General features: G+C 65.9%; 2 protein-coding genes across 2 annotated transcripts; both read right to left on the bottom strand.

Moving 5' to 3' along the window:
* Positions 1-93: 93 nt before the first annotated feature.
* On the bottom strand, positions 94-8,687 carry LOC120638105 (bromodomain-containing protein 8-like). The gene is made up of 6 exons (XM_039910570.1): positions 8,511-8,687; positions 8,042-8,199; positions 5,802-5,891; positions 4,666-4,734; positions 2,029-2,206; positions 94-363 (listed from the first exon to the last, which is right to left on the bottom strand). The coding sequence occupies exons 1-6, from the start codon at positions 8,685-8,687 to the stop codon at positions 313-315; spliced, it is 723 nt and encodes a 240-aa protein (XP_039766504.1). The 3' UTR covers positions 94-312.
* Positions 8,688-11,048: 2,361 nt separating this feature from the next.
* Positions 11,049-26,731, bottom strand: BRD8 (bromodomain containing 8). Its single transcript, XM_029052621.2, is given in 23 exon segments — positions 11,049-11,137; positions 12,455-12,499; positions 12,859-12,867; positions 12,869-12,964; positions 15,191-15,368; positions 15,945-16,013; positions 16,093-16,185; positions 16,281-16,495; positions 16,626-16,672; positions 16,787-16,880; positions 16,993-17,418; positions 17,516-17,796; positions 17,912-18,106; positions 18,297-18,444; positions 18,768-18,986; positions 19,433-19,569; positions 20,534-20,598; positions 20,853-20,933; positions 21,613-21,735; positions 21,990-22,042; positions 22,369-22,438; positions 23,906-24,002; positions 26,454-26,731. Coding segments are annotated over 23 exon segments (2,820 nt in total). The 5' UTR covers positions 26,473-26,731; the 3' UTR covers positions 11,049-11,077.
* Positions 26,732-26,803: the final 72 nt, after the last annotated feature.

Here is a 26,803-nt window from a genome sequence, read left to right as displayed (position 1 = left end):
CGCCGAGGGTCAATCCCAGTTGCGCGTTTCGCCCCCGGCCCCCGGGCCTCCCCTCCCACCCGTCCCAGTGAATGTCTCACCCCAGACAACCCCTTTCTTCAACAAACATTTATTTAAGTTTCTGGAAAACATTCAGTCGGTGGGTTGGGCAGGAAATCTGACTTCGGTCATCTAGGAAATACGACTTTGGTCATCTCTGGTTCATTCCGCCGTATTTAAGGGGTGAGGTAGAAGGCCGCCCGCCCGGGACCCGAAGGGCCCCGGGCGGGCGCTGGGATTAAGTTGGCTCTCCCAGCTCTGGAGGGAGAGGATTTAGTCAAGGCCACTCATCTCTCTCTGCCGGTCCAGCCAGATACTCAGCACCTGCCGAAAGATCAGACGGATCTGATGGAACTGCGGCCCGTGGAAGGCGCTTAATCGATACCCTAAGTCGAAAGATTGCTCGGTCCTAATGGCGTTAATCCGATCGATCGATGGCATCTATCGAGCACTTTCTATACGCAGAACACTCTACTAACAGTACAACAGAATTCACAGAAAGGTTCCTGCCCAAAATGAGTTTGCAGTCCAGGTGAGACGGTAATCTCCCCCAGCGCTTAGAACAGTGCTCTGCACATAGTAAGCACTTGAATGCTAACATTATTTTTATTATTATTAATCTGACCGCAGTGTGTCATTTCTTCCCCTCCTGGGGCTATGGTGGAGACCTTTAGGAAGGGATCTCTCAGGTGAGACCCGTCCAGCTGCTCGATTTCACCCCCTGGGATTAGGGAGAGGAGGCCTGGGGACGGGACAGAGTCGGACCCGGGCGAGCCCGGCCGGTTCCGCCTCTGGGGTTTCGCGGGCTTCTCTCAGGAGTCTGGCGAGACCCGCCTTGGGTTCCAGGACTCTGGTGGGGGGCGACTGGTGACACCCCTCACTGTCTGCCCCCCCCCCCAGGAGTCTCCTGTCCCCTCCCGCTCCCACCCAGAACCTCCTCGCCTTCGGCTTTACAGCTATTTATTTTGTTAATAGGGTGTCCATCCCCTCGATTCTATCTATCGAGATTATGATGTCTTGTTTTTGTCCGTCTCCCCCCTCCCAGACCGTGAGCCCGTCGGTGGGCAGGGCCTGTCTCTATCTGTTGCCGAACTGTACATTCCAAGCGCTTAGTACAGTGCTCTGTACGTAGTAAGTGCTCAATAAATCCAACTGAACCAATGAAACGCTCAATCATCTTTGCCCCCTCTTACCTCACGTCCCTGATTTCCTACTACAGCCCAGCCCGCACACTTCACTCCCCTAACGCCACCCTACCGGCTCAACCTCAGCGCCGACCTCTGGCCCGCATCCTGGCCCCGGCCCGGACCGCCCTCCCTCCTCATATCCGGAGGACAACTTACCCTCCCTCCTTCAGAGCCTTCTCGAAGGCACCTCTCCTCTGAGAGGCCTTTCCCGACCAGGTCCTCGTTTCCTCCGTCCCCACTCCCTTCCGTGTCACCCCGGCGCTTGGATTCGCACCCTCTACTCACCCCCCCCCCCCACCCAGCCCCACGGACACCGTATCCGTAATGTATTTATCAGCATCCGTCTCCCCGTCTAGACTCGCCGTGGGAGGGGAACGTGTCTACCACCTCTGTTACACTGTACTCTCCCAACCTCTCAGTACAGTGCTCCGCAAATACGACCGACCCAGTAGGTGCTTAACAGGTACTGTAATTATCATCGTAGGAGCCCAGTCCCTGTCCCCCGTGGAGCTCCCCGTCTCAAACCCCATCTTACGGATAACACCACCGGGAAAGGTATCTGTCGAGGGCTCGCTACGTGCCAGGCGCCGTGCCAAGCGCCGGGGTGGACAAATCAGAGAGGACGCAGTCCCCGTCCGCGGGGGGCTCACGGCCTCGGTCCCCATTTTCCGGGTGGGGGGGAAACCGAGGCGCAGAGGAGGGAAGCGGCTCCCCCAAGGTCTCGCGGCAGACGAGGGGCGGAGCCGCGATCGGCACCCACGACCTTCTGCTTCCCGGGCCCCGTCCCCCGCCGTCCCGGTACCTGGATCTGCTCCAGGACCTCCCTCTGCATGTCCACGGCCATACGGTAGACGTGGTGGTCGGCGGCGTTGTACATGACGGCGTTGAGGAACATGAGCATGAGGTCCCTCTGGAACTGGGCCGCGCTGCCGATCCGCCCCTTGGACAGGCTCCTCTTCAGGCTGGTCAGGTCCATGGGTCTGCGGGAGGCCCGGGGCGACCGGCGTCAACTGCACCGGGCCGCGGGGGAGGACGGGCCCTCTCCGACACCCCGTCCTCCCCTCCGAGTTCGGGGGCTACGGGGGCTCGAGCGACTCTTCCGGGGCCCCTCCCGCTCCTTCCGTCTTGGACTCTCCCCGGCGCGCAGTACAGTGCTCCGCACGAAGCGCTCCATAAATACCGCCGACTGACCGTGGCGGTCGTCCCTTAGGGGCAGCTCGCCCTCCTGGAGGTTACGATCCAATCCATCCGTTCGTTCAGTCGCATCTACCGAACGCTTACTGTGTGCCGAGCACCGCGCTAAGAGCTTGGGAGAGTTCGGTGTCACGAAGAACGCGACCCAAAGGGCACCGGGCATTAAAGGAGACAATCCTCCCCACCCCGAAGCCAGAGCGGAAACGACAAAACAGTAGAGAGGCAGTGCGGCCTAGTGGAAAGAGAAGCGGCGTGGTTCACTGGAAAGAGCCCGGGCTTGGGAGCCAGAGGTCATGGGTTCGACTCCCGGCTCTGCCCCTTGTCGGCTGTGTGACTGTGGGCGAGTCACTTCACTTCTCTGTGCCTCAGTGACCTCATCTGGAAAATGGGGATTAACCGTGAGCCTCACGTGGGACGACCTGATCCCCCTGGATCTCCCCCAGCGCTTAGAACAGTGCCCTGCACAGAGTAAGCGCTTAACAGATACCAACATTATTAACGTTTTAAAGAGCCCGGACGTGGGGGCTCATCCCGGCTCCGCCGCTTGCCGGCTGGGTGACCTCGGGCAGGCCGCCTTACTTCTCCGGGCCTCAGTTTCCTCAGTTGTAAAATGGGATTCAGCGCCTTTTCTCCCTCCTACTTAGATAGCGAGCCCCAAGAGGGACGGGGACTGTGTCCGCCCCGATCGACTGGCATCTGTCCCGATGCTCTGAACAGCGCTTGGCACACGGTGAGTGCTTCCCCAGTACCTCGGTAATCATAGTCACAGGTGAGGGGATAAATCCCAGAGCGCTGAGGCGGTCGAGATGCACGACCGTGAAATGGATGGTATTTATCAAGCGCTTACTGCGTGCGGAGTGCTGTACGGAGCGCTCGGTAAAGAGAGGAGGAGCAAGGAGGAGTTTACTCGGGGAAGACTCCCTGGAGTAAATAATAATGTTGGTGTTTGTTGAGTGCTACGTGCAGAGCACTGTTCTAAGCGCTGGGGCGGATAGAGGGTCATCAGGTTGTCCCACGCGAGGCTCCCAGTTGATCCCCATTTTCCAGATGAGGTCACTGAGGCCCAGAGAAGTGAAGTGACTCGCCCACAGTCACCCAGCTGACGAGGGGCAGATCCGGGATTCGAACCCATGACCTCCGACTCCCCAGCCCGGGCTCTTTCCACCGAGCCACGCCGCTTCTCTGAAGTAAATGGCCTTTTAGGGCGGGCAGGGGGCTCGGCCCAGAACGAGACCGCGGACTGTAAGCGCGTTACGGGAACGTGCCGGTTAAATCTGTGGTATTGCGCTCTCCCAAGCGCTCGGCACCGTGCTCTGCACCCAGTAAGCGCTCGGTAAACACCACGGAGGGATTCATCGATTTTTTCCGGGCAGCTTCAAGGACGGTGGAAGAACGCAAACTATTTCTCCATCAAGAAGGAGACCGGAAAAAGGACCGTTAGGATCAACTCGAGAGGCGGAGGCCTGGTCCACTCATACGAAACCTCCTCTGCGCCTTTTGATCTTCCCCTCTGCGGTTTCTCCAGACGCTTTCCGAAGAGAAACGGGCCAATGCGGGCAGAGCGTCCCTAGGCTCGCCGTGGTTCTCTTCACCGACTCCCGCTCGGCGCCCACGACCCGAGGGGAAACTTGGGAATAGAGCAGACGGGGGCGGTGAGGAGGGCACCCCAAGAGGGTGCCGGGGGAGGCGAAATAATGATGGTATTTGTTGAGCGCTTACTACGTGCTCTGCTCATGACTATGAGGAGAAACTCAGACTTACCAGATATCCGGTAGAGGACACAGATCGGGTCCCCTGAGGAAGACCCGGAGCGAAAAGATTCCCACGCTCACCTCCGGGGCGTTCGGGGGTGTGGACCGGGCACCGGGCGAGTGCCGGAACCCAATCCCTGGCCTCGAGGGGCTCGCCGCCATCGAGCCGGGCAGACGCAAGGGGTTTACGAAGAGCGGCGGCGGGAGGGGGCGGCTGGTAACGGCGGGGATCCGGCTGGGGGGCCGGCGAGGACGGGGGAGGGCGGGTGGATCGGGGAGCGGCACGGGTACAGCGCCCGGCACTGGCGAACGACGCCACCTCAACCAAAGTGTCGAGGGGTGGGGGGGGACGGGATCGGGGCGGGCTTCCCGGAGGAGGGGGTTCGGGAGGGTTTTAAAGGCGGGGATAGGGTGCCAGCTGGGGACTGGGGACCAGAGCGCTGAGAGAGAGGCACGGGGGGACGGGGCCGGGGGCGGGGGGGGTGTCCACTCACCTTTTCACCACGTCCTTGTACCCCGGGGCCTGCCGGTCTGACACCGGCTTTAGAAACGGACTGCTGAACCTGTCGGGGGTCGGGGGTGTCACGGGAGGGCTGCCCCGTCTTGCTCCCTTTATTCAACAACCCCCCGCCCCACCCCGGAGCCCCAGCCCCGCAGCACCTGGGTCCGTCTCTGTGATTTCTTCCTATTGATGTCCGTCTCCCCCCCCCCGCCAGACTCAGCTTCTTGTGGGGAGGGAACGTGTCTGTTCTACTGTACCCTCCCAAGCGCTTAATAGAGTGCTGTGCACCCACTAAGCGCTCAATAAATACGACTGACAGAGAGGTTCGCCTCGGCCCCGGGAACTGGATGGGGAGGGGCAGGAAAAGGGGGCGAGGTCTCCATTCTGGGGACCATTCGTTCATTCAATGGTATCTACTGAGCGCTCACTATGTGCAGAGCACTGTACTAAGCGCTTGGAATGGACAAATCGGTAACGGAAGCCCATCGGGTTTTAAGGATGATAACGTTAATCATGGAATTGGTCGAGCGTTTACTATGTGCCAGGCACTGTACTAGGCACTGGGGTGGATTCAAGCCAATCGGGTTTTAACGATGATAATGATAATAATCACGGCGGTGGTCAGGCATTTACTATGTGCCAGGCACTGTACTAAGCCCTGGGGTGGATTCACGCCAATCGGGTTTTAACGATGATAATGATGATAATCACGGTGTTGTGCCAGGCACCCAGCCCGTTGCCCCACTGGACGTCACTTCGCTTCTCCGCTCCTCACTTCCCTCATCTTTAAAACGGGGATTGAGATTGTGAGCCCCCCGTGGGATATGGACCGTGTTTAACCTGACCGCCTTGCCCAGTGCCTAGAACAGTGCCTGGCCCCTGATAAGTGCTTAACGAATACCCAAAAAACCCCCAAAACAACACAAAATAACGGGCTAGGTGAGAGCCCGGAAGCTTCAGGACGGAACTCACTTCCCGCGGGGAGGGACGGGCCTCTCGGCGCACGAGGGAACATCTTTGATCCGTACCTAAACGGTCGCCCTCTACGAGGTCTAGTTCTGGGAGGGGGTTTGCTTGAGAAAAGGGCCGAGGTCAGTTCTCCCGGGCACCCGCCTCTTAGACACGCACCTGTGACTGGCAATCATCTTCCAGACGGGCAGAAGCGTCTTCTTGAGGAGCAGGTGGTCCTGGTCGGGATCACCCCGGCTCCCGCCGGTCCTAGGAAGGGGGAGGACGGCGGAGAAAGCCGGCGATTTTCTCCACGTCCCATCCGCTCTCCATTAGCCCACGACACCCTTTCCTTTTTTTTTTTTTTTTGGTTTTAATGGTGTCTGTTGGGCGCTTACTACGTACCAAGCCCTGTACTCAGTGCGGGGGGTAGGTACAAGTTAACCAGGTCGGACACAATCGTTTGCTCATGCCGTGGTTTTTCCCTAATTCCCCGAGAGAGAGGAAATCCCTGGCAAACAACTAGGTGATAATTAATATGAATGGGGCTCTGCTAATCCCTTGCTATCATAATCGTGGTCCCTGTTAGGTGTTTACTACGTGCTAAGCACTGAGGTGGTTTTGCAGTGTTAGGGAACGCCTATGGCCCAGTTGCATAGCACAGGAAACACCTTTTTCTTTCCTGCTCCGTAGCAGGCGAACCCTTCAGTGCCCCTCTCCCTTCGGACGAGAATTGCCTCCGCTTTCTGAAAACCTGATTCAAGACTCTTCGGTCCGAAGATCTTGGCCGGTGACGGCGAAGCCGGGCCCTCTTTCCGTCCTCTTGGACGTCTGGCCCGGATGCACGATAAATTACGTATCCGTATTGACCGCCTCCCCGTCCAGACGGAAAGCCCGTCGCAGGCGGGGGACGCGTCTGCCAACTGAACCGTACTCCCCTAAGCGCCGAGTACGGGGCTCGGCACATAGTAAGCGCTCAAGGACGATGACATTTGCGTTTTCGGAAGGACGGCGTAGATCCGTCTCCAAATTACCACCTCTGCCGTCCAACGCCTTCTTTGGCGAGGCCCTGAGCAACCTAACTCGGAGATCCAGTCGTTGTGGATTGCTTTAGTCACGGTTGTTATAATCCTATTGTTATATTGGGGTGGTTGGAACCCGGGTTCTAACTTGAATCTGAATAAACCTCCTGCCTCAATCAATCGATCGCACTTACCGAGCGCCTACTACGGGCACCTCAGTACACTAAGTGCTCGAGAGGGTACATTACAGATGTTCCCCGCCCACGACGAGCTTTAGAGTCCGCGGAGGGAGGCGTTAACGCGAGTAAATCGGGGACACGTTATTTGGTTCCTCCGGTAATTTGGGAAGCGGCGCGGCTCAGCGGAAAGGGCCCGGGCTTCGGAGTCAGGGGTCACGGGTTCGACTCCCGGCTCTGCCCCCCGTCAGCTGTGTGACCGTGGGCAAGTCACTTCACTTCTCTGTGCCTCGGTTACCTCGTCTGGAAAATGGGGATTGACCGCGAGCCTCACGTGGGACGGCCCGATGACCCCGTATCTCCCCCGGCGCTTAGAGCAGTGCCCTGCGCATAGTAAGCGCTTAACAGATACCAACATTATTATTATTATTATCCTTAAACAGTCCGGTTCCTTAAGGGACCAGAGTGCCGACGGGGATGGGGGGACGGAGGAGGTAGGAAGGCGGGTAGGTGGGAAGGCCTGTTGCCTTCTCAGGACTGAACCGAGTGTTGGGGTGACTACCAAATAAGAGTATTCAGAGGCGGAGTGGGAGGTGGGGAGAGGACATTCGTGCAGAAAAGGGACGAAAGCCAGCCCGTCAGCTTCTCGAGGGCAGGGATCGCACCTATCCGCTCCGCTGCACTCTCAGGCTCTTAGCTGGGAGTCCTCCACACGGTAGGTGCTCAAGAAACACCCCGAGAAGCGTGGGGGTGGTCCCTTCCCCCTTCAAACGCCAGCGTCTCGCCCCGCCCGCTCCCCTCCGTAACCCGTCCGGATCCCAACGGCGCCGGGGAAAGCCCCCGCTCCGGGAAGCACGCCCGTGGGAGCGGGGCCGAGACCAGCGGGGAAAGGCAATTCCCGCGGCCGCCCTCCTGGCCGGGGCCTGGCCCGTGCGGGGCCGGGGCTGGCGGAGGACGCGGGGGAGGTGGCGGGAGGCCTGGCGGGAGCCATTTTCCTCCGCCCCAACTCCACCTGCCGCCGCTCTCCTCACCAGACCCCCGGGCCCCCACCCTCCCCCGTCCTAGCCCCCCGCCCGTCCCTCACACCCACGGCCCGAGGGGGGGGGCGGTGGCGATCCGGCCCGTCGCCACGCGAGGGAGCCTCGCCCCGCGACGGGTTCCGCGATTCGGCGACGTCGCCGGGCGGCCCACCGTCCCCCCCGGGGGGGCCGCTGGGACTCACCGTCGCGAGGCGGCGGTGCCGCTGCCGAAGAAGAAGTCCAGGGGGGCCCTGGCCGGGCCGGCGGCGGCGACGGCGGCGCCATCGCCGGGCCCACCGGCCGGGAGCCCGGCCGGACCCTCCTCCGCGTCTGGCTCCCCGTGCTCCTGCCGGCCGCTGCCCTGGGGCGGTCGGGGGACACGGAGGGGTTCAGGGTGGGGGATCGGGGCGGGGTTCCGGGGGCCGGCCCCGGGGGGGGGGGGGGGGGACCCCGGCCCGGTTGGGCGGGCCGGCGGCCTCGCAGACGGGGTCCGGGACTCGGTCGGCGGTGACGTATCCGTGCGGCGGCGGGCCCGCCCCCCGCCCGGCCCGCCCCCCGGCGCGGTTTTGGCCTCCGCGGGGTCGCCCGCCGCCCCCCGCCAGGTTCCAGCCGCCGCCCCGGAGGCCGGGCGGATGGGAAGCCCCCCCGGGACTCCGTTAAGCCCCCGTTCACCTGCGGGCCCGCTCCTCCGTCGGCCTCTCGCGGGGTCCCCGGTCCGGCGGCTCCGGGGGGCGGCTCTCGGGCCTCCCCGCCCGCCTCGCGGGCGTCGCTCCCTTCGGGGGGGCCGCGACCCGGCCGGGCCCCGCCCCCGTGAGCGGCTCCCTCGCCACCGATGCACAGAGGCTCCATCAGGTAGGCCACCTGCAACGACAGCTCCTCGGGCGGTCGGTCGGTCCGTCGGGTCGACGGAGCGCTTACCGTGCGCGGGGCGCCGTACCGTGCCGCGGGGAGAGGACGAGAGAACGATAAACGGACATTCCTTGCCCACGACCAGCTCAGAGTCGTGGGGGGGGGGGGGGGGGGGGGGGGGAGGAGAGACGTAGGAGGGAGACCCGGTTGCCAGGGCCACGGGACGGAGGAGGGAGAGCCCGCCCGCCCCGTGGCCTAGCTCTTAAAGCCCGGGAGCCGGAGGACCCGGGTTCCGATCCCGGCCGCGCCACTCGTCCGCCGGGCGACCCTGGGCGAGTCACTTCCCCTTCCTGGGCCTCAGTTCCCTCATCCGGAAAACGGGGATGAAGACCGAGAGCCCCGCCGGGGACAGGGACTGGGTCCGACCTGATGGTCTCGCATCTACCCCAGAGCTTAGTACGCACGGTAGGCGCTTAACGAACACCCCAGTTATTATTGTTGGCGGAGCACCCTACCTCAGAGAGGAACTGGAGGACGTTCCGACGGCGGCGCCGCCCCTCTTCCCGGAACTCCTTCCCGCTTCCCCCGTCCGCCTCGGGGTCGCTCAGCCCCAGAGGGCCGCCCCCTCTCTCGGGGCTACTCCTCTCGGGATCCTCACCGCCCGGCTCTTCCACCTCCCTCCAGCGGCCCGGGGCCCGGGCCGGGCCGGGGTCCCGCGAGCCGAGGGGCGACTCGGACCGGCGGCGATCGTCTCGCCCGGCGTACGGCTCCACGTCCTCGCGGTCCACCTGGGGAGAGCGGGGGGGGGGGGGGGGATTAGACGGATTACCCCGCGGCCGGAGGACGGAGCTCGCTGTACTAAGAGCTGGTGCCGGAAAGGAGGAGAGAGCAGGTTAAACAGAACCACGCACGCTTAGTCTACCGCCGGTTACGATAAGTCGACTCGCCCGGGTTAGGCGGTGCTCGGAGAGGGAGGAAAAGAGAGCGGAGTTAGCTCAAAACCATCCACTTCCCCGAAACGCTCCCCCGGGGAGGGTCTCCGACGGGGGATCCGGCAAGGCGGCGGGCGGGCTCGGAGACCCGGGGAAGCCCAAGCGTTAATGCCGGTGGAAGATCGACGACCGGGTCGGGACGGAAAAGGCCGGAAGCGGGGACGGAAACGCGAGTCAAAGGAACTCACCCTCCGAGAAGCATCTCGAAAGTACTGCCGGGATTTAAACGTTTTCGGCGTCTTTGGGGGGCAAATCGGGCAATCGAGCGATCGAGCGATCAGTCAACGGCTCTTACTGGGCAACGCCTACGGACACGGCGTCGTACGGAGCGCCCGGGAGACTCCAGGAGGGTGAGAAGGCGCGACGGCCGCCTTCAGGGAGCTAACGGTCTAAGAGGGGAGACAAGACGTCAACGCTTTTCCAGAGAGGCGGAAAGGGTCGGAGACGTCCAGGAGGTCAAAAATCGCTCCTGAAAGGGCAACGGGACGAGTGAGTAGGCACAGGAATAAGAAGCGAAGATGCGCGAGGAAGACGCGAGGCAGTCCACTGAGACACCGAAACCATCGCAAACCACCACCGACAACGCGTCCTCGTCCCAACGGCGAACGGGCATCGGGGACAAGGAGCCGAGATGAGAACCGACACGGGACACCGGGTAACCGGGTTTCGGGTTTTTTTCCCACAAAGCGAGCGGTCCGATCTTCCAACCACGGATCCATCCACAAGCCACAGGGGACACACACGAGGCGGCGACCGTACCGGAGAGGGGAGAGGGGGCTCCCCTACACCCGCAGAGAGGCAAGGAAAAGGGGACACCGCAGACCGAGGGCGAGAAAACGAACGACCGGCCTAGCCCGCCAACCCGCCCGCTTCAAATGCCGCCACCTCTCCGGGCGGACCCCCGGGGCTCGGTCCCCGGCGGAGCTCCGCGTGCGTCCGCCCTCCCGCCCGCTACGGCCCAGCTGAAGAGGCGGCGTCATCTGCGGCTCGCGGTGCTCCGTCCTCACCGCCTGGGAAGACGGAGCCCAGAGGAGAGCCGGTCCCTGCCCTCCGGGAGCTTACATTCTGATGGGTGTGACGGGCGCAGACGTCTCCCCCGAAAGCCGGGGAGCCGGCTTTCTCTCCGGCCCGGAGGCTCCCCGAGACAAGGAACGAGGACGCGGGGAGGGCGGGGTCTTCCTTCCGGAATTTATTGTTTCCGCGCGTGCGCTTTACAGGTTAAAAAATTCCGCGGGCCTCCGGCGCCGGGCCCGCCGCCTCCGCCCTAAAACGGGCAGCCGGGCGGCCTCGCCTCTCCGCCGGCCGGCGCGGCCCGCCCCGTGGTCCCCGGGGTCGGGGGTCTTCACGCCTTTTGGGGGCGGGGGGGGGGGGCGGGAGGGAGGCGGGCGGGGGGAGGCCTCACTTCTTCATCTTCATGTCCGCCTCGATGGCGCAGCGCCGCCCTCTGGTACCCCCGTCCTGAGTGACAGGCAGAAAGAGAAGGGCCTGTGAGGGAGGGCGGAGGAGCGGGGGACGGGAGGGGACGGGGCGGGGGGGGGGGCAGGGAGGGGAAGGGGAGACGGGGGGGGGGCATCCCGAGAACCAACCACGTCGGCCACGAGGTCCGAAGGGGCGAGGCGCTCCCCGGTCCTCCCGGAGGGCGGCCGGAGGCTCGGGGTGCGAGGGGGCATGCGGAGAGGCGGGGGGCCCGGGCGGCCGACATCGTTTTCACCGTGCGTGCGTGTGCGGACGTGAGGGCGTGAAAGGCGGCCGGGCCCTCCCGGCCCGGCCCCACCCCACCACCGCTCCCGGGATCCCTACGTGGGGCGGGGGAGGCGGGGAGGGGGCGTCGGGGAAGAGTCGGGTGGGGGGGGAGGGGGCGGGGAAGGGCGAGACTCTCGGCTAACATACCTGTCCATCTGTCGGCCCCTCTAAGAGGGGCCCTTCCTGCCGACTGACCCTGGCACTAGCTCCCTAGCACCTCCCGACCGCTGCCTTCTGGGAGCGCGGAGGCCAATCAATCATGGGAAAGCTTCTTTGCATCTCCTCCTGTCCCTGGAGCCCAGCTCCTTCTCCTGTTCATATCTGGCTGTCTTCGATACGGAAAGGTCAGAGGGCCGATCCCACAGAGCGGGCCCGCGCCCGGGCGGCCGGCCGGCCGGCGGCACGGGACCGGCCCGGATCTCCCGCGCCGGGCGGCCGGGGCCGGGGCCTCGGGGGAGGTGGCGGCGGGCGGGCCCGCTCTCTCTGAGGGGCCGGAGGGGTCTCGGTCCCTAAAGGCCCGGGGCCCGTAAAATCCTCCGCTCCCAGCTGGGGGACACGGGCCGCCGCGGGGAGCAGGAAGGGCGGCGGGGTCGGGGGGGGGGGGGGCAAGCCGACCCGGACCAGCGTCCTCCGACGGGCAGGACGGGGCCGAGGGGGGCGGCGACCGCTCGCCGTTCCGGGGCGGGCACGTCCGGGGCCGGCGACCCCGGGCTCGCTGACCCCGAGCGGCGGGCGCCGCCTCCGCCCGGGCGCGGCCGTCTCCGGGAGCAGCGGCCCGCCGGGCGCGGGCGGGCGGGGGAGGACGGAGGGGAGACAGAGAGCGAGAGAGAGAACGACGCCCACCCGCCGGGGCCGCCCCCCTCGGCCCGCGGGGCGGCCCCCGCCCCCCCCCCGCCACCGAGCCGGCCCCCGACGCACACATGCACACGGACAGGAAAGCGGCAGAGGAAAGGCGGCGGCCGGGCACCGGAGCCCGGGCCGAGGCCGGCCGGGCGGGGCTCGGGGCGCCCGCGCCCGCCGTTCAATACTTACAAAGAGAGAGAGAAGGAAGGCAGGAGAGCCCATGGGGACACTGTCCTGTCAGAGGACAAACGGACAGACACACACACAGACAGACAGACAGACAGACGCCGATCAGGTTCCACGGGACCGCCGGGCGGCCGGAGCCCCGGCCCCGGGGACGGCGCGGCCGCCGCCGGGGCACCGGGAGGAAGGAGCCCGGGAGACGGATCCGGGGAGCCGGCCCGTGGCCCGCCCTCTCCGCTCCGGGGCCGCTCCCGAGGCGCTGCCAGGCACCCCCGGCTTCTTCGGGGTCCGGCGGGGGGCGGGCGACGACACGCTCCGCGGGAAGGACGTCGGGGGTTTTTCCGAGAGCCCCCCCGAGGGCCGGCCCGGGGCCGGGGGCGGCGTCCCGCCCGCCCCGCCCGGTCCCTCACCTTCTCGGAGGGCGTCCTGTTGCGGGTGGGAATCCCTCCCCCTCAGGCTCTTGGCGCTGATGCCGGACTCGGACGTCTGCATGATCAGCTGCGTGGCCAGGAATTGCTGCGGGGCAGAGGTCGAGGGTCGAGCGGGCGGGTGGGGGAGGGAGGACGGGGTCCGGGCGGGCGAGCCGACCCCGGCCGACGCCGACCCGGGCTCGGATCCGGCCGATCCGGAGGCCCCCGCCCCTGCCTTTTCTCCCCCCTTTAAATGGTGCTCGTCAAGCACCCGCTAGGCGCCGGCCACCGTACTACGTAATGACAACGGTTATTGTGGTATTCGTTAAGCGCCCACTACGCGCCGGGCACTGAACCGAGCGCCGGGGCAGATACAAGATAATCAGGTTGGGCACAGTCTCCGTCCCACACGGGGCTCACGGTCTTAATCCTCGTTTTACGGATGAGGGAACTGAGGCGCGGCGAAGTGACTTTCCCGAAGTCGCGCAGCAGCCCTCCGCCGCCTGTCTGCCGTGTGACCTTGGGCCGGTCGCTTAACATCTCCGCGCCTCGGTTGCCTCATCTGTAAAACAGGGGTTAAGGCCGTGAGCCCCAAGTGGGACAACCTCATCTTGGCACCTAAGCGCTTAACAAATATAATTATCACTATTATTATTAATAAGTGGCGGGTCCAGAGTTAGAACCCGGATCCTTCTGACTCCCAGGCCAGGGTTCTGTCCGCCAGGCCACACGGCGTCGGGGAAGCTCCAGGATAGACACGCGCGGGGTCTTCGGTTGGCGTGAAGAGGATTTAGTTCCCATTTTACTCACGGAGGCCCAGAGGAGGGAAGTCACCTGCCCACGGTCGCGTGGCGGATTGGAACCCGACTCCTTTGACGCCCCGGGCCTGTATTCTCTCCGACCGGCCACGCCGCTTTCCTAGCGAGGCCCCGGTAAACCTTTCTTGGTTTCTCCGTATTCTGGACCGGTCACTTACCTCTTCGGCTAAATACCCGCGTGCACCGGGGACGTCTACCGACCCCGTTGAACCGTCCTCTCCCAAGTGCTTAGCGGAGTGCTCTGCACCCGGTAAGAAAGAGCTCAGCAAATCCCGCCGGTGCCGATGGCGCATCTGGTTCGGAACGGCTCCCCCCGGCCCCCCCCCCCCCCCGGCCCCCTCTCCCTCCTTGCTCCCCGCCAGCGGCCCGTGTCCCCGAACTGCAGAACCCGACAGAGCCCGAGGTCTCCAGCCCGTCACTCGACCCCCGGGCACGGGGCGGAGGTGCGGCAGGAACTCTCTGTACGGGGCTTAGTACCTAGTAAGCGCTTAACGGATGCCGTTTGAAAGAGACGAACCGTCTTTGGAAGAGGGACTCTAGGGTTCTGCCGAGAGGAAGCCCACCCGGCTGCCTGGGGCGATGGGAGCGAGACCCTCCGAGACATCCGTCACCCAGACGGAGGCGACCCCGAGGGACCGGGCCTCGGAGCCCCGAGAGCCCCAAAATGACGACGGGAAAAGTCGGGGACGTTCGTTAGCACGCGCTGGGTGACGGGCTTCACCGATAATAACCGGGGAGTTCGTTCGGCGCTGGCTATGCGCTAGGTTTACTCTAAGCGCTGCGGCAGACACGAGGGGATCGGGTCCCACCCGGGGTTTACAGTCGGAGGGAGAGAGAACGGGGAGTGAATCCCCCTCCCCCCCCTTTTTTTTTTTAACGGCACACGTTAAACGCTTACCACGGGCCAGGCGCTGTTCTAGGATCATCAGGTTGCCCCTATCCCCGTTCCGCGTGGGGCTCCCAATCTTAATTCCCACGTTACAGAGGAGGGAACCGAGGCCCAGAAGCGAAGTGACTTGCCGGAGGTCACAGAGCAGGCGAGCGGCAGAGGCGGAATCAGAGCCCAGATCCTTCCGACTCCCGGGCCCGGGCTCTATCCGCCAGGCCACGCTGCTTCTCCGCACGATTTTGCGGGAAATGAGGCCCGGGGAAGCCGAGCGAGTCGCACAGCAGGCTCGGGGCGGAGGCGGGATTGGAACCCGGGTCCTCCGCCTCCCAGGTCTGGGCTCATTCCATCGAGCCACGCTGCTTTCCCCGCTGGGCCACGCCGCTTCGACAGAAGCGGATCGGCTACAGATCCCTTTCCACCGGGACCTCCGGTCTGAGAGGGACGGGGGGGAGAGCGGGGATTTTTATCCCCAACGTACGGATGAGGAAACCGAGGCCCAGAGCGGCGACGCGACCGGCAGGCGAGTGGCGGGGCTCGGGATCAGCGCCCGGGTCCCGCGGCCTCTGGGGCCCGTTCCCTCTCCGCCGGGCCCCGCCGCTTCCCCGGGGGGCCCCCGCGGCCTCACCTGGATCTGCTCCAGGACGTCCCGCTGCATCTCCACGGCCATGTGGTAGACGTCGTGGTCGGAGCTGTTGTACATGACGGCGTTCTGGAACATGAGCATGATGTCCCGCTGGAACTCGGCGGTGGTCCGGATCAGCCCGTTCTCGATGTTCTTTTTGATGGTCGACAGGTCCATCGGTCTGGAGGCGCGGCGCCGGAGGGTCGGGGGTCAGGGGGCCGGGGCCCTCCCTGCCACTCCCGAGCCGCCGGCGGGCGCCCGGCTCCCGGCTCCGGGAGACCACGGGGGGCGTGGCCGCCCCCGAGAGGACCCCGAGAGCCCCCCGACCGGCCGGCGGAGGGCCCCGCGCCCGCTCCGGCACCCCGAAGCCTCCGGGGTGGCCACGGCTGGCCGTCGGTGACTTTTGGAGGCGAGACGCCGTCGGAGGGGCCCCGCGTCCGGCCCCCGGGACCCCGCCGATGCCGTCCGGCGAGGAGCTGGAAGCGTCGGCGTCACCCCCGGCGGCCCTCCCCTCCGAGAGGCGGAGGCCGCGATTAACTCCCCCTTGGGGATCCTCCGTCCCGGCACCCGGTTCGGTGGCCCGCACCCGGTGTGATCTATTTCCGTTACCGTGGGTCTCCCCCGACAGACCGTGAGCAGGGGACGCGGCCAACCTCGCTCCTCCCCCCGAGCTCAGGACGGTGCCTGGCGCGCGCCGGGCGCTCGACGGGCGCCGCGAAAAGGGAACGGACCGCAGACCGAAGGTGGGCCGGCTCACCTCTGCACGATGCTGTGGTAGCCGGGGGCTATGTCGTCCGTGACGGGCTGCAGGAAGACGTTGGCGTACCTGCGCGGGGACGGGACGGCCCGGTTCAGCTCGCGCCCCTCCCCCGGGCGGGGGGGCCGGCCCCGGCCCGCTCGCTCACCTGTGGTTGGCCGCCGCCCTCCACACCAGCATGATGGCCTTCTTCCAAATCTTCTGCGCCTGAATGGCCTCCTGGTCCTCGCTACAGACGGAGCTGAGGAGAGGGGAGGGGCCGTGAGCCCAACGGGGCGGGGGCGGGGAGGCGGGGGGGGGGGGGGTCGGTCCCCCCGGCCCCGGGCGGACACTCACAACTGGGAGGAGGCGGGGCTGCTGGGGATGGAGTCGGCCAGGGCGTGCGACTGGAGCGCCGCGTTGTGGACGCTGAAGCCGTCCTCGCTCTCGCTCACGGGGGGCTCGTTGTCCATCTCGGACAGGTAGCCCTCTCCCGGGTCTTCCTCCTTGGGCTCCTCCAGGCTGGGCGCCTCGCTGGCCCCGTCCTCGTCCTCGTCCTCGCCGGGGGCATCCTGCGGACGGGCCGGGGGGGGGAGCGCCGGGCGGTCACGCCGCTCGAGCCGCGCGGCCCCGGGGGGGTGGGGCTTCCGGGGGTCGAAGGGGAGGAGGGGCGGCGGGAGGGCGGGTCGGGGAGGTCGGTACCTTCATCTGGCTTCCGAACACCGCCCCCGACTCTTCTTTCAACGGATCTGCCGAGGAGACGCCGCGTGTGTGGAGGTCCTCCGCCCCTTCTCCCCGGGGGGCTTCCCCGCCCCCTCGCTCGGCTCCCCCCGGCCTCCCGCCCCGCCCGCCTCCCTCAGTACCCGCCAGCTGGAACTCGTGCCGGGGCTCGGGCCCCGTCGGGTCTTCGCCGGGGCGGGGGCCGGACGGCGGGGACGGGTCGCCCTCGGGGGAGGCCTGGAAGGGGGAGGAGATGAGCCCGCGGGACCGGCGTCCCGAGGAAGGGGTTCGGGGCGGAGAGCCGGCCCTCCCCCCGCCCGGCCGCCCAGCCCCCGCGCCCTCCGCCCACCTCGGTCTTCACGGTCGGGCGCGGAGCGTCGTCGCCCTTCCCCCGGAGAACGTCCGCGTGGGGGCCGTCGCCGAGGCCGGCCTCCCCGCCCGGGTCCCGGGGCCCGAGGTCCGGCGGCTCCGGCCCGGCCGCCCCGTCGGGGCCGAGGCGGTCCCGCGCGGGCTCGGCCGGCTCCGCCTTGATCTCGGGGCCGGGCTCCCCGGGGTCCGCCGGGGCCCGCCCGGCCTCGCCCTCCGGCTCCTCCGGGTCCAGCCTCTCCTGCTTGACCGTGACGGTGCCGTCCGTGGGCGGGGCGGGGGCGGGGGGCTCGGGCCGGATGGAGTGCTCCCACGGGCCCGACAGCGACTGGGGGTCGTCGTTCTCCTCGCAGAAGGACAGGGCCGCCTCCACGGCCGCCACGTCCAGCACCTCCGGATGGTCGTCCACCTGTCCCGGGACACGCGGGCCGGGGTCACCGGGGGGGGGGGGGGCCGGGCGGGCCGGCGGGGGCGGAGGAAGGGGCTGGGCGGGCGGGGACCGTCACCTTGTCCTCGATGATGGCGATGATGTCCCCGACGGTCTCGAAGTCCAGCTCCTCGCCGGTGTAGGAGACGGCTATGTCCATCTTCTGGGCCAGGTCCAGGTCCTCCCGGCCGCCCACGCCGGGGGCCCGGGACCCGCCGGGGGGCTCGGCGGCCCCGGCCCGGAAGCACTCCTCCTTGATGGAGTTGATGATCATGGAGATCTCGCTGCTGTCCACGGAGACGGTCACCGTGTGCCGCTCGCCGACGGCCTCGAGGGGCGGCCGGGTCTCGGGCCGGCTCGCTGGGTGGCGGGGGGAGGCGCGGGGCGCACGTCAGCCCCCCGCCTCCCGGCCCCGGGCCCGCCCCCGCCCCCCGCCGGGGAGGGGGGCCCTCCCGTCTCCCAGCCGGGGACCCACCCGGGGCGCCGCTCTCGGGCACGGCGGCGGGCGGCGCGGAGGGCGGGGCCTGCAGGACGACGGCCGCCTGGGGCCCGGGATCCCCGGGGAGCGGCACGTGCTTGGCGGGAGGCTCGGCGGAGGCGGCGAAAGAGGCGAGGGGCACGCTGAACTGCGAGGGGCCGGCCTCTAAGAGCCGGGACAGCGTGGGAGCACCTAGGGGGCGGATGGGGACGCGGGGCGGGGGGAGGCCGGTGAGGGAGGACGCTCGGCCTCGGCGGGGCACGGCGAGTCCCCTCTAGCCCGCCCTTCGGTCGGTCCCTTCGGGCCCCGCTCCCGGGGACGCCCCCCCGCCCCCCAGGTCCCGCCTCGGAGACCCCCGGCAGGGAAGAGCCCCCAGACTCACCGGAGGCGGCGGGAGAGGCGGGGATGGCGCCGGGCGTGGGCGGCATCTCCCCGCCGGGGAGGCCGGGGACGACTCCGCCGCCGACCTCCAGGAGGACGCCGGGGCTACTCAAGTGGCCGGAAGACGCGGCCGCCTCGCTCTCGGCCACCTGCCGGGGAGAGACGGGGGCTGGCGGCTCCGCCGGGACTGCCCGGGGGAGACCGGCCGCGCCCTCCCCGCGCCGCGTCCCCTCCCTCCGCTGAGGCGGCGAGGGCGACGGGCCCCAACCCGGGCGCCCACCTCCTCCGCCAGGCCAGGGAACGGGCCCCCCCCTCGGGGGACGGGGGCAGCTCCCGGGACCCGAGGGCCCTGACCGCTCTCTCCTGTTCTGCTCCAGACAGCCGCGCTTGCATTTCGGGGGGCGGGGGGGAGGGTCTCGCTTGTCCTTCCCTCCGGCCCCGGCAAAGCCCCGAACCGCCGGTGCCTCCGTACCAGTCTGGGGCTGGTGGGCAGCAGGCTGCCCTTCTTCAGGAGCTCGGAGAGCAGCGGGGAGGGTGGCGGGGTGGCCTTGGGGCCCACCGTCTTCTTCTGAGAGGGGTCGTCCGCGCCCGGGGTGGCCGGAGCGTCCGAGGGGGCCGAGCCCGGGGGAGGGGTGTCGGGACCCCCGGGACCCGAGGCGGCCGGGGCGCTCGGCAGGGTCCCGGGGGTCACCTGAAGGGCGGGGGAGAGGCCGGGTTGGGCCGGCAGGGGCCGGGGAGGGTCCCCGCCGCCGCGCGGACCCCCGCCCGCGACTCCCGCGTGGGTCCCCTTCTCTAACCGCACGGTCTCCGGCCGGCCCGGTCTCCCGGCTGCCTTCCCCCGGGTGCTCGACGCGGCGCCACGCCCACGGCGGGGGCTCGGCCGGTTCCGCCGAACGACTCCGTTCCGGACCCCGGGTCCCCGGGCCGGCCGCCGCCCGTCTCCCCGCCTCTCTCCCGCTGGCTCCCGGGAGCGGGGACTCTCTCCCCCCTGCCTCCGTCTCCCTTCCCGGGAAGCCCCCCGACCCAGCCCGGGGCCCAAGGGCACAAAGGACCCGGGCTTCCGGGCCGAGAGGTGCCTCGGGGCCGGGCGCCCGTCCCCCCGGGCCGTTGCCCGGGGTGGGCGGCGGACCCCCTTACCCCAGAGCCGCCCTCCTCCGCGGCCGACGCGGCCAACTCCCCCAGCGGGCATTCGCCTCCCGGGGAGGCGGAGCCGGCGGGGGACCGCACCGTGACGCTCGGCAGTCTCCGGGGGGGCGTCTTGACCGCCTGGCGGGCTGAAACGGGCGAGGGGACGGCGTGAGCCGGCTCGAGGGGTGCCGCCGGCCCCCCTTCTCCTTCCCGCCACCAAACCCCGGCCCCGCCTCCCGCTCCCTCCCGGGGCACGTGCCGATAGCCACCGCCACGACGGTAATCGTGATAATCACGGTCCTCGTGAAGCACACGCTACGGGCCAAGCACCGTTCTAAGCGCCGGGGGGAGACACCAGTTGATCGGGTCGGACCCGGTCCCCGTCCCGGTCCCCGTCTCTGACGAGGGGCAGGAGAGAAAACGTTAAGCGCGACTACGTGACGGGGGCGGTTTTTGGACGGCGTCGGCCGTTTCAGCCACAGACGCGGGCGGAGGAGGATTTCACCGTTAGCGGGGTCTCATTTAAACCCGTAGGGTGGCTCTCTCTCTCTCTCTCTCTCTCTCTCTCTCTAAGCGCTCGGTCCCCGGCTGGCGATGACGAACGGGGAGGGGGGTTCCACTTCTTTGGGGGGCCCCTTCCGTCTGCCTGGCCGGCGGTCCTCAGGAAACGTTTCCGCTAAATGCCGCCGTACCGAACGCTCCCGGGCCCTCAGTACCATCCTCCACACACAGCGAGCGTGCAATCAATACCCCGGATTGAGCGATTTCACCGCCGGACTCCCTGAGGACCGACCCGCCGCTCTCTGTAGAGGCCGGGCTCCCGGACCGGGTCCGAGGACCCTCCCGATTCTCACGCCGCTCTTCGGGTCGTCACTGCCTTTTACATTTACTCGTCACTCGCCTTTCCGAATACCGGCCGGCGGGGCTCCGGGCCCGTCTTCCCCGCCCTCGGCGGCGAGCCCCGCGAGGGGTGGGGAGGGTCTGCTCCGATTAACCCGTTCCGCCCCCGACGGAGCCCCCCCGCTCAACTAACAGGGGTCGAGACAGCCCCGTGGGGCCCGGGCCACCTGAGGCTCCGGCCCCGAGACCCCCGGCACCCGCGACGCTCACCCTGGTAGGCCGCGTCGGTAGCCTTCCTCCTCACTTCGGCCTCCTCCTCCTCCAGTTTCTTCTTCCTGCGGAGCGAGAGACATCCCCCGGTAACCGGAGTCGCCCCCGGCCCCCCGGCCCCGCGCAAGCCGGGGAGGGGGGCGGTCCTCGTTGGGATTTCCTTCCGGCACAGAGGCCGCATCCCATCGGCCGGACCCGGGGCTCCGTCCGAGGAGCCCGGCCTTCGGGGGGTTTCGGGCCACGGGCCGCCTCCCCGCTCCGCGCGTCTCTGGGACGGAGAGGGAGGGGGCGGGAGGGGGGAGAGCGACCTCTAACTCACACGGCGATGTCGTTGACCAGCTCGTCCAACCTCCCGTCCAAGTGACCGGCCTGGATCAGTTCTGCGTCTCTCTTCAGTTGCCTTGAGGGTCAGAGGGAGAAGAGCCCGGCACGAGCCTTTCACCCGCTTTCCCGGGGAACGGGGTGCCGCATGCGTTCACTCCGCCTCGACCAAGTATCTGTCTCACTGAACGCTGACTTGTGACCCCCCCCCCCCGCCCCCGCCCCCGGGCAGTAGACTGTCGAGACCTCCAGCCCACCAGAATGACCCCGCGGTGAGGACTCGACTATCCCTCATCACCGGCCGACGGCACCGTTCGTAATTACGCTGTCCGTCAAGCACTCGCTACACGCTAAGAGTCGAGGTGGGGGGTCAAGAACCGAGAAGGGGTCTCGGCCCCACGAGGGACCCCTGACCTATTTTACGCCCGCTGCGCAGATGAGGAAACTGAGGTCCGCACGGGTAGGGTGACTCGGCCCGGCTCACCCGGCGGGCCGACGGCGGAGCCGGGACTCGAACCCGGGTCCCGTGAGTCCCGGTCTCTTTCCGCTGGGCCACCCTGCCGCCTCAAGAGTCATCCCGGTGTCCTCGGTCCCTTGGCCGAACCCACCTCTGCCGGACGGAACCGGCGGGCTCCCGGGCCGGCCCGCTCCGGAACCGGCCAACGGACCTCGGGGGAGAGGCCGGGGGGCGACTGGCTCGGGGGTCCCGGGCCCCGGCGGTCCCTCGGTCTCCCCCGCGCCCCCCCCGGAACGGGCACCTGTACTTCTCCTGGGTCTCCCTGATCATCTTCTTCAGCTCCTCCACTCTCTCGGCCGTCAGTTTCCGCACGATGACGTCTTCCACCGTCTCCACCACCCCGCCCTTCTCGCCCCGCTTCCGCCTGCGGGGGTCGGCCCTCGCGTCGGCGGGCACGACCCCCGGCCGGCCCCCCGCCGCCCGCTCCCTCCGCTCGGACCCGCGTTCCTGACCCTTCCCGCCCTGACTCCTCCCTCCTCGGCTACGGGCCGGCATCCGGGACGCCGTCCGCGTCTCTCGGCGGCGTGGGGGGCTCCGACGGACGGACGCCCCCCTCACCCGACGGCTCCCGGAAAATTCCCGGGCTTGGGGGGGGGGCGGGTGGGGTGTTGGGAGCACTCACTTGGGGTCTCGGTGGTCTCCAGGGACTCCGAGTACTGGGAGGCGCAGTGCTGCGGAAAAGACACGCGAGCTGAGAAGCCGGGGGCCCCACGCGCCCCGGCTCCGGGGGGAGGGACCCCTGACCTCCTGGACGGAGGGCGAAGGACTGTTTCTTTTCGGCGGGGGGGTGGGCCACCGGCACCCTGGAGAGAGCGACAACCCCCGGACCCTTCTGAGGCTCCCGGAGGAGGTCCTCGGGGCCCCACGGGCGTTTCTCAGCTTGGACAACTGAAAGACCGAAGACTCCCCGTGCCTGGAGGCTGGAGGCCAGGGGCTAGGGGGAGGCTGAGGCAGAACGAGACCTCCCCCGCCGTAAACTCTCGGCTCGGAAACTTACTTTCTGGGAGAACCAGTCCGGGGGCCGGCCGGGCTCGGCGAAGGGTTTGATGGCTCGGCTGACCGACACCCTGTGCGGGAGGGAAAGAGAGGACTGGTTTCGAAGCCCCGCCCGGCCCGACCCTCAGATGGGACGGGAGGGTCACGCCGGGGCGAGGGCCGGGGCGGGCAAGATGTCCCGGCGGGAGACGGAGGGCCCCGGTGGCGAGGGCCCGCGGCCGGCCGGCGGCGGGCCCGGGATCTTGATCCCAGCTCGGCCACCGACCTGCGTGGGAGGCCGGGGACAAGCCGCCTTCACTTCTCGGGCCCTCGGTTTCTTCATCTGTAAAATGGGCACGAGAGACCGGCTGGCTCTCTCTACCTCTGTGAAGGGCGGGCCCGGCGTTAGATCCGAGCGCTACCTACCCCCGAGCGGAGCACGGCGCACGGCGACTCGCGAGTACCGCCGTACTTCTTGAGCGCTTACTGTGTGCCTGGCGCTGGGGTGGATACGGGATCATCGGGTTGGGCGCGGTCCCCGTCCCACATGGGGAATCGGTCTTAATCCCCATCTTGCAGACAAGAAAACCGAGGCCCGGTGAAGCGACTCGCCCGCGATTCATTCGACTGTATTTATCAGGCGATCCCGCGGCGGACAAGAATAATAACAACGCTCGACAGATACGACCGACTGACTGCCGGCCGCTAGTAAATGCGATTCGACATTTGATATGATATACCGTACCGCTCAGAAGATCCAAAATCCGATATACAACGTTCAATAAATACGACTGGACGAGTGAACGAACGAATCCGGGGGTGGATCCACAGAGACGGGGACCTGTCGGCTCCCCTTTTTGGAATGGCATTTATTAAGCGCTTACTACGCACCAGGCACCGTTCACTCACTCCGTCGTATTTACTGAGCGCTTCCTATGTGCCGAGCGCCGTACTGAACGCTTGGAAAGTTCAATCCGCCGACGGATAGAGACGATCCCCGCCCGACGGCGGGCTCACGGTCTAGAAGCCGCGTGGCTCAGTGGGACGGGCCCGGGCTTGGGAGTCAGGGGTCACGGGTTCGAATCCCGGCCCTGCCCCTTGTCAGCTGGGTGACCGTGGGCAAATCGCTTGGCTTCTCTGGGCCTCAGTTCCCTCATCTGTAAAACGGGGATGAAGGCTGTGAGCCTCACGTGGGACAAGCTGATTACGCCGTAGCTACCCCGGCGCTTACAGCAGCGCTCTGCACATAGTAAGCGCTTAACAAATACCCACGCTATTATTATCATTATTAGAAGGGGGGAGGCAGACAACAAGACAAGCAGACGGGGATCAACGGCATAGTAATAACATTCTCCTAATAAGACCTAATAAGAACGACCCGTCCCCCTCCCGACGTATTATACGGAATATTCAATAGCGACTCGTATTAACGATGGAAGCCGGTCAGCCAGTGGCACCGAGCGCTTACTGCGTGCAGAGCTCTGTACTGAGCGCTGCAGTGGGATCCGCCCAGGCGCCCCCCCGAGAGAAGCGGGCGGCGGCTGTCCCGGGGCTCTTACCAGTTCTGGTCTCCGCTCCTCATGACCGACGAGGCCAGGCACAACTTCTCGCGGATGGACCATGGTTCGGTGGGGCCGGTGGTCAGGAGCTTGTGTTCTGAAAAGAGAGCGGGAGGCTTAGCCATACACACTGGGCTAAACACCCCGCGCCCCATCACCTTCCTCCCGTTCCGCCTCTAGTTTTTTCCCCGGCGGCGTTCGTGACCCGCACTCTGTTAAGCGCTTGGGAGGGTACGACGGGGCTCAGCGCTTAGAACGGTGCTTGGCACATAGTAAGCCCTTGACGAAGACCATCGTCATTATTATTACAACATAATTAAGCACATTTTATTTTGAGCGGCATAATTAAGACATTAAGACACGTTTCCCGCCCAAGGCGAGCTACTCGCCGAAGGAAGCTGGGCCTCTCCAGACGCCTGAAGCCCTCGCTGCGAGTGCGAGGTGTTGGAGGGATGCACCAGACCGGATGATAATAATAATGATAATAATAATGATTAAGACCGTGTCCCACCCGATTAGCTTCTATCTACCCGGTGCTTAATTCATTCAATTCATTCAATAGTATTCATTGAGCGCTTACTCCGTGCACAGCACCGTACTAAGCGCTCGGAATGGACAAATCGGCAACAGATAGAGACGGTCTCTGCCCACTGACGGGCTTACAGTCTAATATAGTGCCTGCCACACAGTAAGCACTTAACAAATATCTCAGGGAAAAAAAAAGAGCTTCTAGTCTGCTGTAAGCAAAGCACTGAACTACACGCTGGGCCAGACACAACTCACTCAGAAGAAACTATCCCTGTCCTCAAGGAGCTTTTGGATTAAGGGGAGACGGACAGCAAGACAAAACAAGTAGACAGGCACCACTCCATTATTCATTCATTCCATCGTACTTATTGAGCGCTTACTGTGTGCAGAGCACTGTGCTAAGCGCTTGGACCGTCCAACTGGGCAATAGATAGGGACAAATCCCTGCCCAACAACGGGCTCACGGCCTAGAAGGGGAGAGAAGGGCGGCGAAACGAAACAAGTAGACAGGCATCCATCTATCATTCATTCCGTCCTATTTATTGAGCACTTACTGTGTGCAAAGCACTGTACTAAGCGCTTGGAAAATACAACCGGGCAACAGAGAGAGCCAAATCCCTGCCCAACAACGGGCTCACGGCCTAGACAGGGGAAAAGGACAGCAAAACAAGTAGCCAGGGATCACCACCATAATTCATTCATTCATTCTACCCTATTTACTGAGCGCTTACTCTGTGCAGAGCACTGTGCTAAGCGCTTGGACTGTCCAATTGGGCAACAGAGAGAGACAAATTCCTGCCCAATAACGGGCTCCCAGTCTAAAAGGGGGGAGAAGGACAGCAAAGCAAAACAAGTAGCCAGGCATCACGTCTATCATTCATTCCATCCTATTTACTGGGCGCTTACTGTGTGCAGAGCACTGTGCTAAGCGCTCGGCCCGTCCAATTGGGCAACAGAGAGGGACAAATCCCTGCCCAACAACGGGCTCGCGACCTAGAAGAGGGGAAGAAGGACAGCAAAACAAAACAAGTAGCCAGGCATCACCACCATAATTCATTCCATCCTATTTACTGAGCGCTTACTGTGTGCAGAGCACTGTGCTAAGCGCTCGGCCCGTCCAACTGGGCAACAGAGAGAGCCAAATCCCTGCCCAACAACGGGCTCACGGCCTAGAAAGGCGGGAAAAGGACAGCAAAACAAAACAAGTAGCCAGGCATCACCACCATAATTCATTCATTCCATCCTATTTACTGCGCGTTTACCCTGTGCAGAGCACTGTATTAAGCGCTTGGACCGTCCAACTGGGCAAGAGAGACAAATCCCTGCCCAACAACGGGCTCACGGCCTAGAAGGGGGGAAGAAGGGCAGCAAAACAGAACAAGTAAACAAGTAGCCAGGCACCACATCTATCATTCATTCCACCCTATTTACTGCGCGCTTACTGTGTGCAGAGCACTGTGCTAAGCGCTTGAACCGTCCAACTGGGCAATAGATAGGGACAAATCCCTGCCCAACAACGGGCTCACGGCCTAGAAGGGGGGGGGGGGAGAAGGGCAGCAAAACAAAACAAGTAGCCAGGCATCACCCCCCTAATTCCTTCATTCACCCCCATCCTATTTACCGGGCGCCTACGCTGTGCAAAGCACTGTACTAAGCGCTTGGACCGTCCAACGGGGCAACAGAGAAGGACCAGCCCGGCCCGACGACGGACTTCCGGTTGAAAATGGGGGAGGCCAGATGGCCCAACCCAAGCTGCGGTGGGGCGTTAGGAGCTTTGAAGATAAAAAGAATCGGCGATTGCTACACATCGTGAGTGTTAAAAAAAAAAGGGGTAATAAATGCGATAGGGATGGATGAATGAATGACTGGCTGAATGAATGACTGGCTGAATGATCGATTTGGAGGCTCTCCCCCCTTGCTGCCGTCGACTCTGTCCTTCGGCAGCCGCCCCGAAGCCCCCAGACCGTCCGAGGGGAGCCTTCCCCGAGCCCCCCGACCCGATCCGGCGGCCCTCACTCACTGCCCATCCCCGTCGCCATGTCGGCGTCGCCGTCGCCTCAGGCCCGGGCCAGGCTGCGGCCTACCGCGCCCCGGAGGCTTCTGGGAGTTGTAGTCCCCGCCGAGGAGGAGGGCGCGCCCACGTGACGCAGCGCGGGGGGGGGGAGGCCTTCCGGGACGCGCCCCCGCTCCGCGGAGGGAAGAAGAAAACCCACGTCCTTTGAAAACAATCCGTTCGTCATCGCGGCGCGCCCTTGTCGGCCCTGGACAAGCGCGTTGGGACCCTCCCGTCCCGGCCGGTCGTCGTCCCCCCCCCCCCGGGCGCCCCTAAGTGGTTCGGCCCGGAGGGCGACCGTTGGGGCGTCACGTGAT

The sequence above is a fragment of the Ornithorhynchus anatinus genome, chromosome X2 (genome assembly GCF_004115215.2).
Source record: "Ornithorhynchus anatinus isolate Pmale09 chromosome X2, mOrnAna1.pri.v4, whole genome shotgun sequence".
Classification (NCBI taxonomy): Eukaryota; Metazoa; Chordata; class Mammalia; order Monotremata; family Ornithorhynchidae; genus Ornithorhynchus; species Ornithorhynchus anatinus.
Note: the sequence above shows the minus strand (reverse complement) of the source record. Positions and strands in the feature narration are given on the sequence as shown.

Coding starts and splice junctions, on each gene's coding strand:
- LOC120638105 (XM_039910570.1), bottom strand. CDS start 8,687: ATGGAGCCTCTGTGCATCGGTGGCGAGGGAGCCGCTCACGGGGGCGGG. Junction 4,735..5,801: donor AAGATGATTGCCAGTCACAG/GTGCGTGTCTAA, acceptor GACCCCCGACAG/GTTCAGCAGTCCGTTTCTAA. Junction 364..2,028: donor AGGTCCTGGAGCAGATCCAG/GTACCGGGACGG, acceptor ATCTTTCGGCAG/GTGCTGAGTATCTGGCTGGA.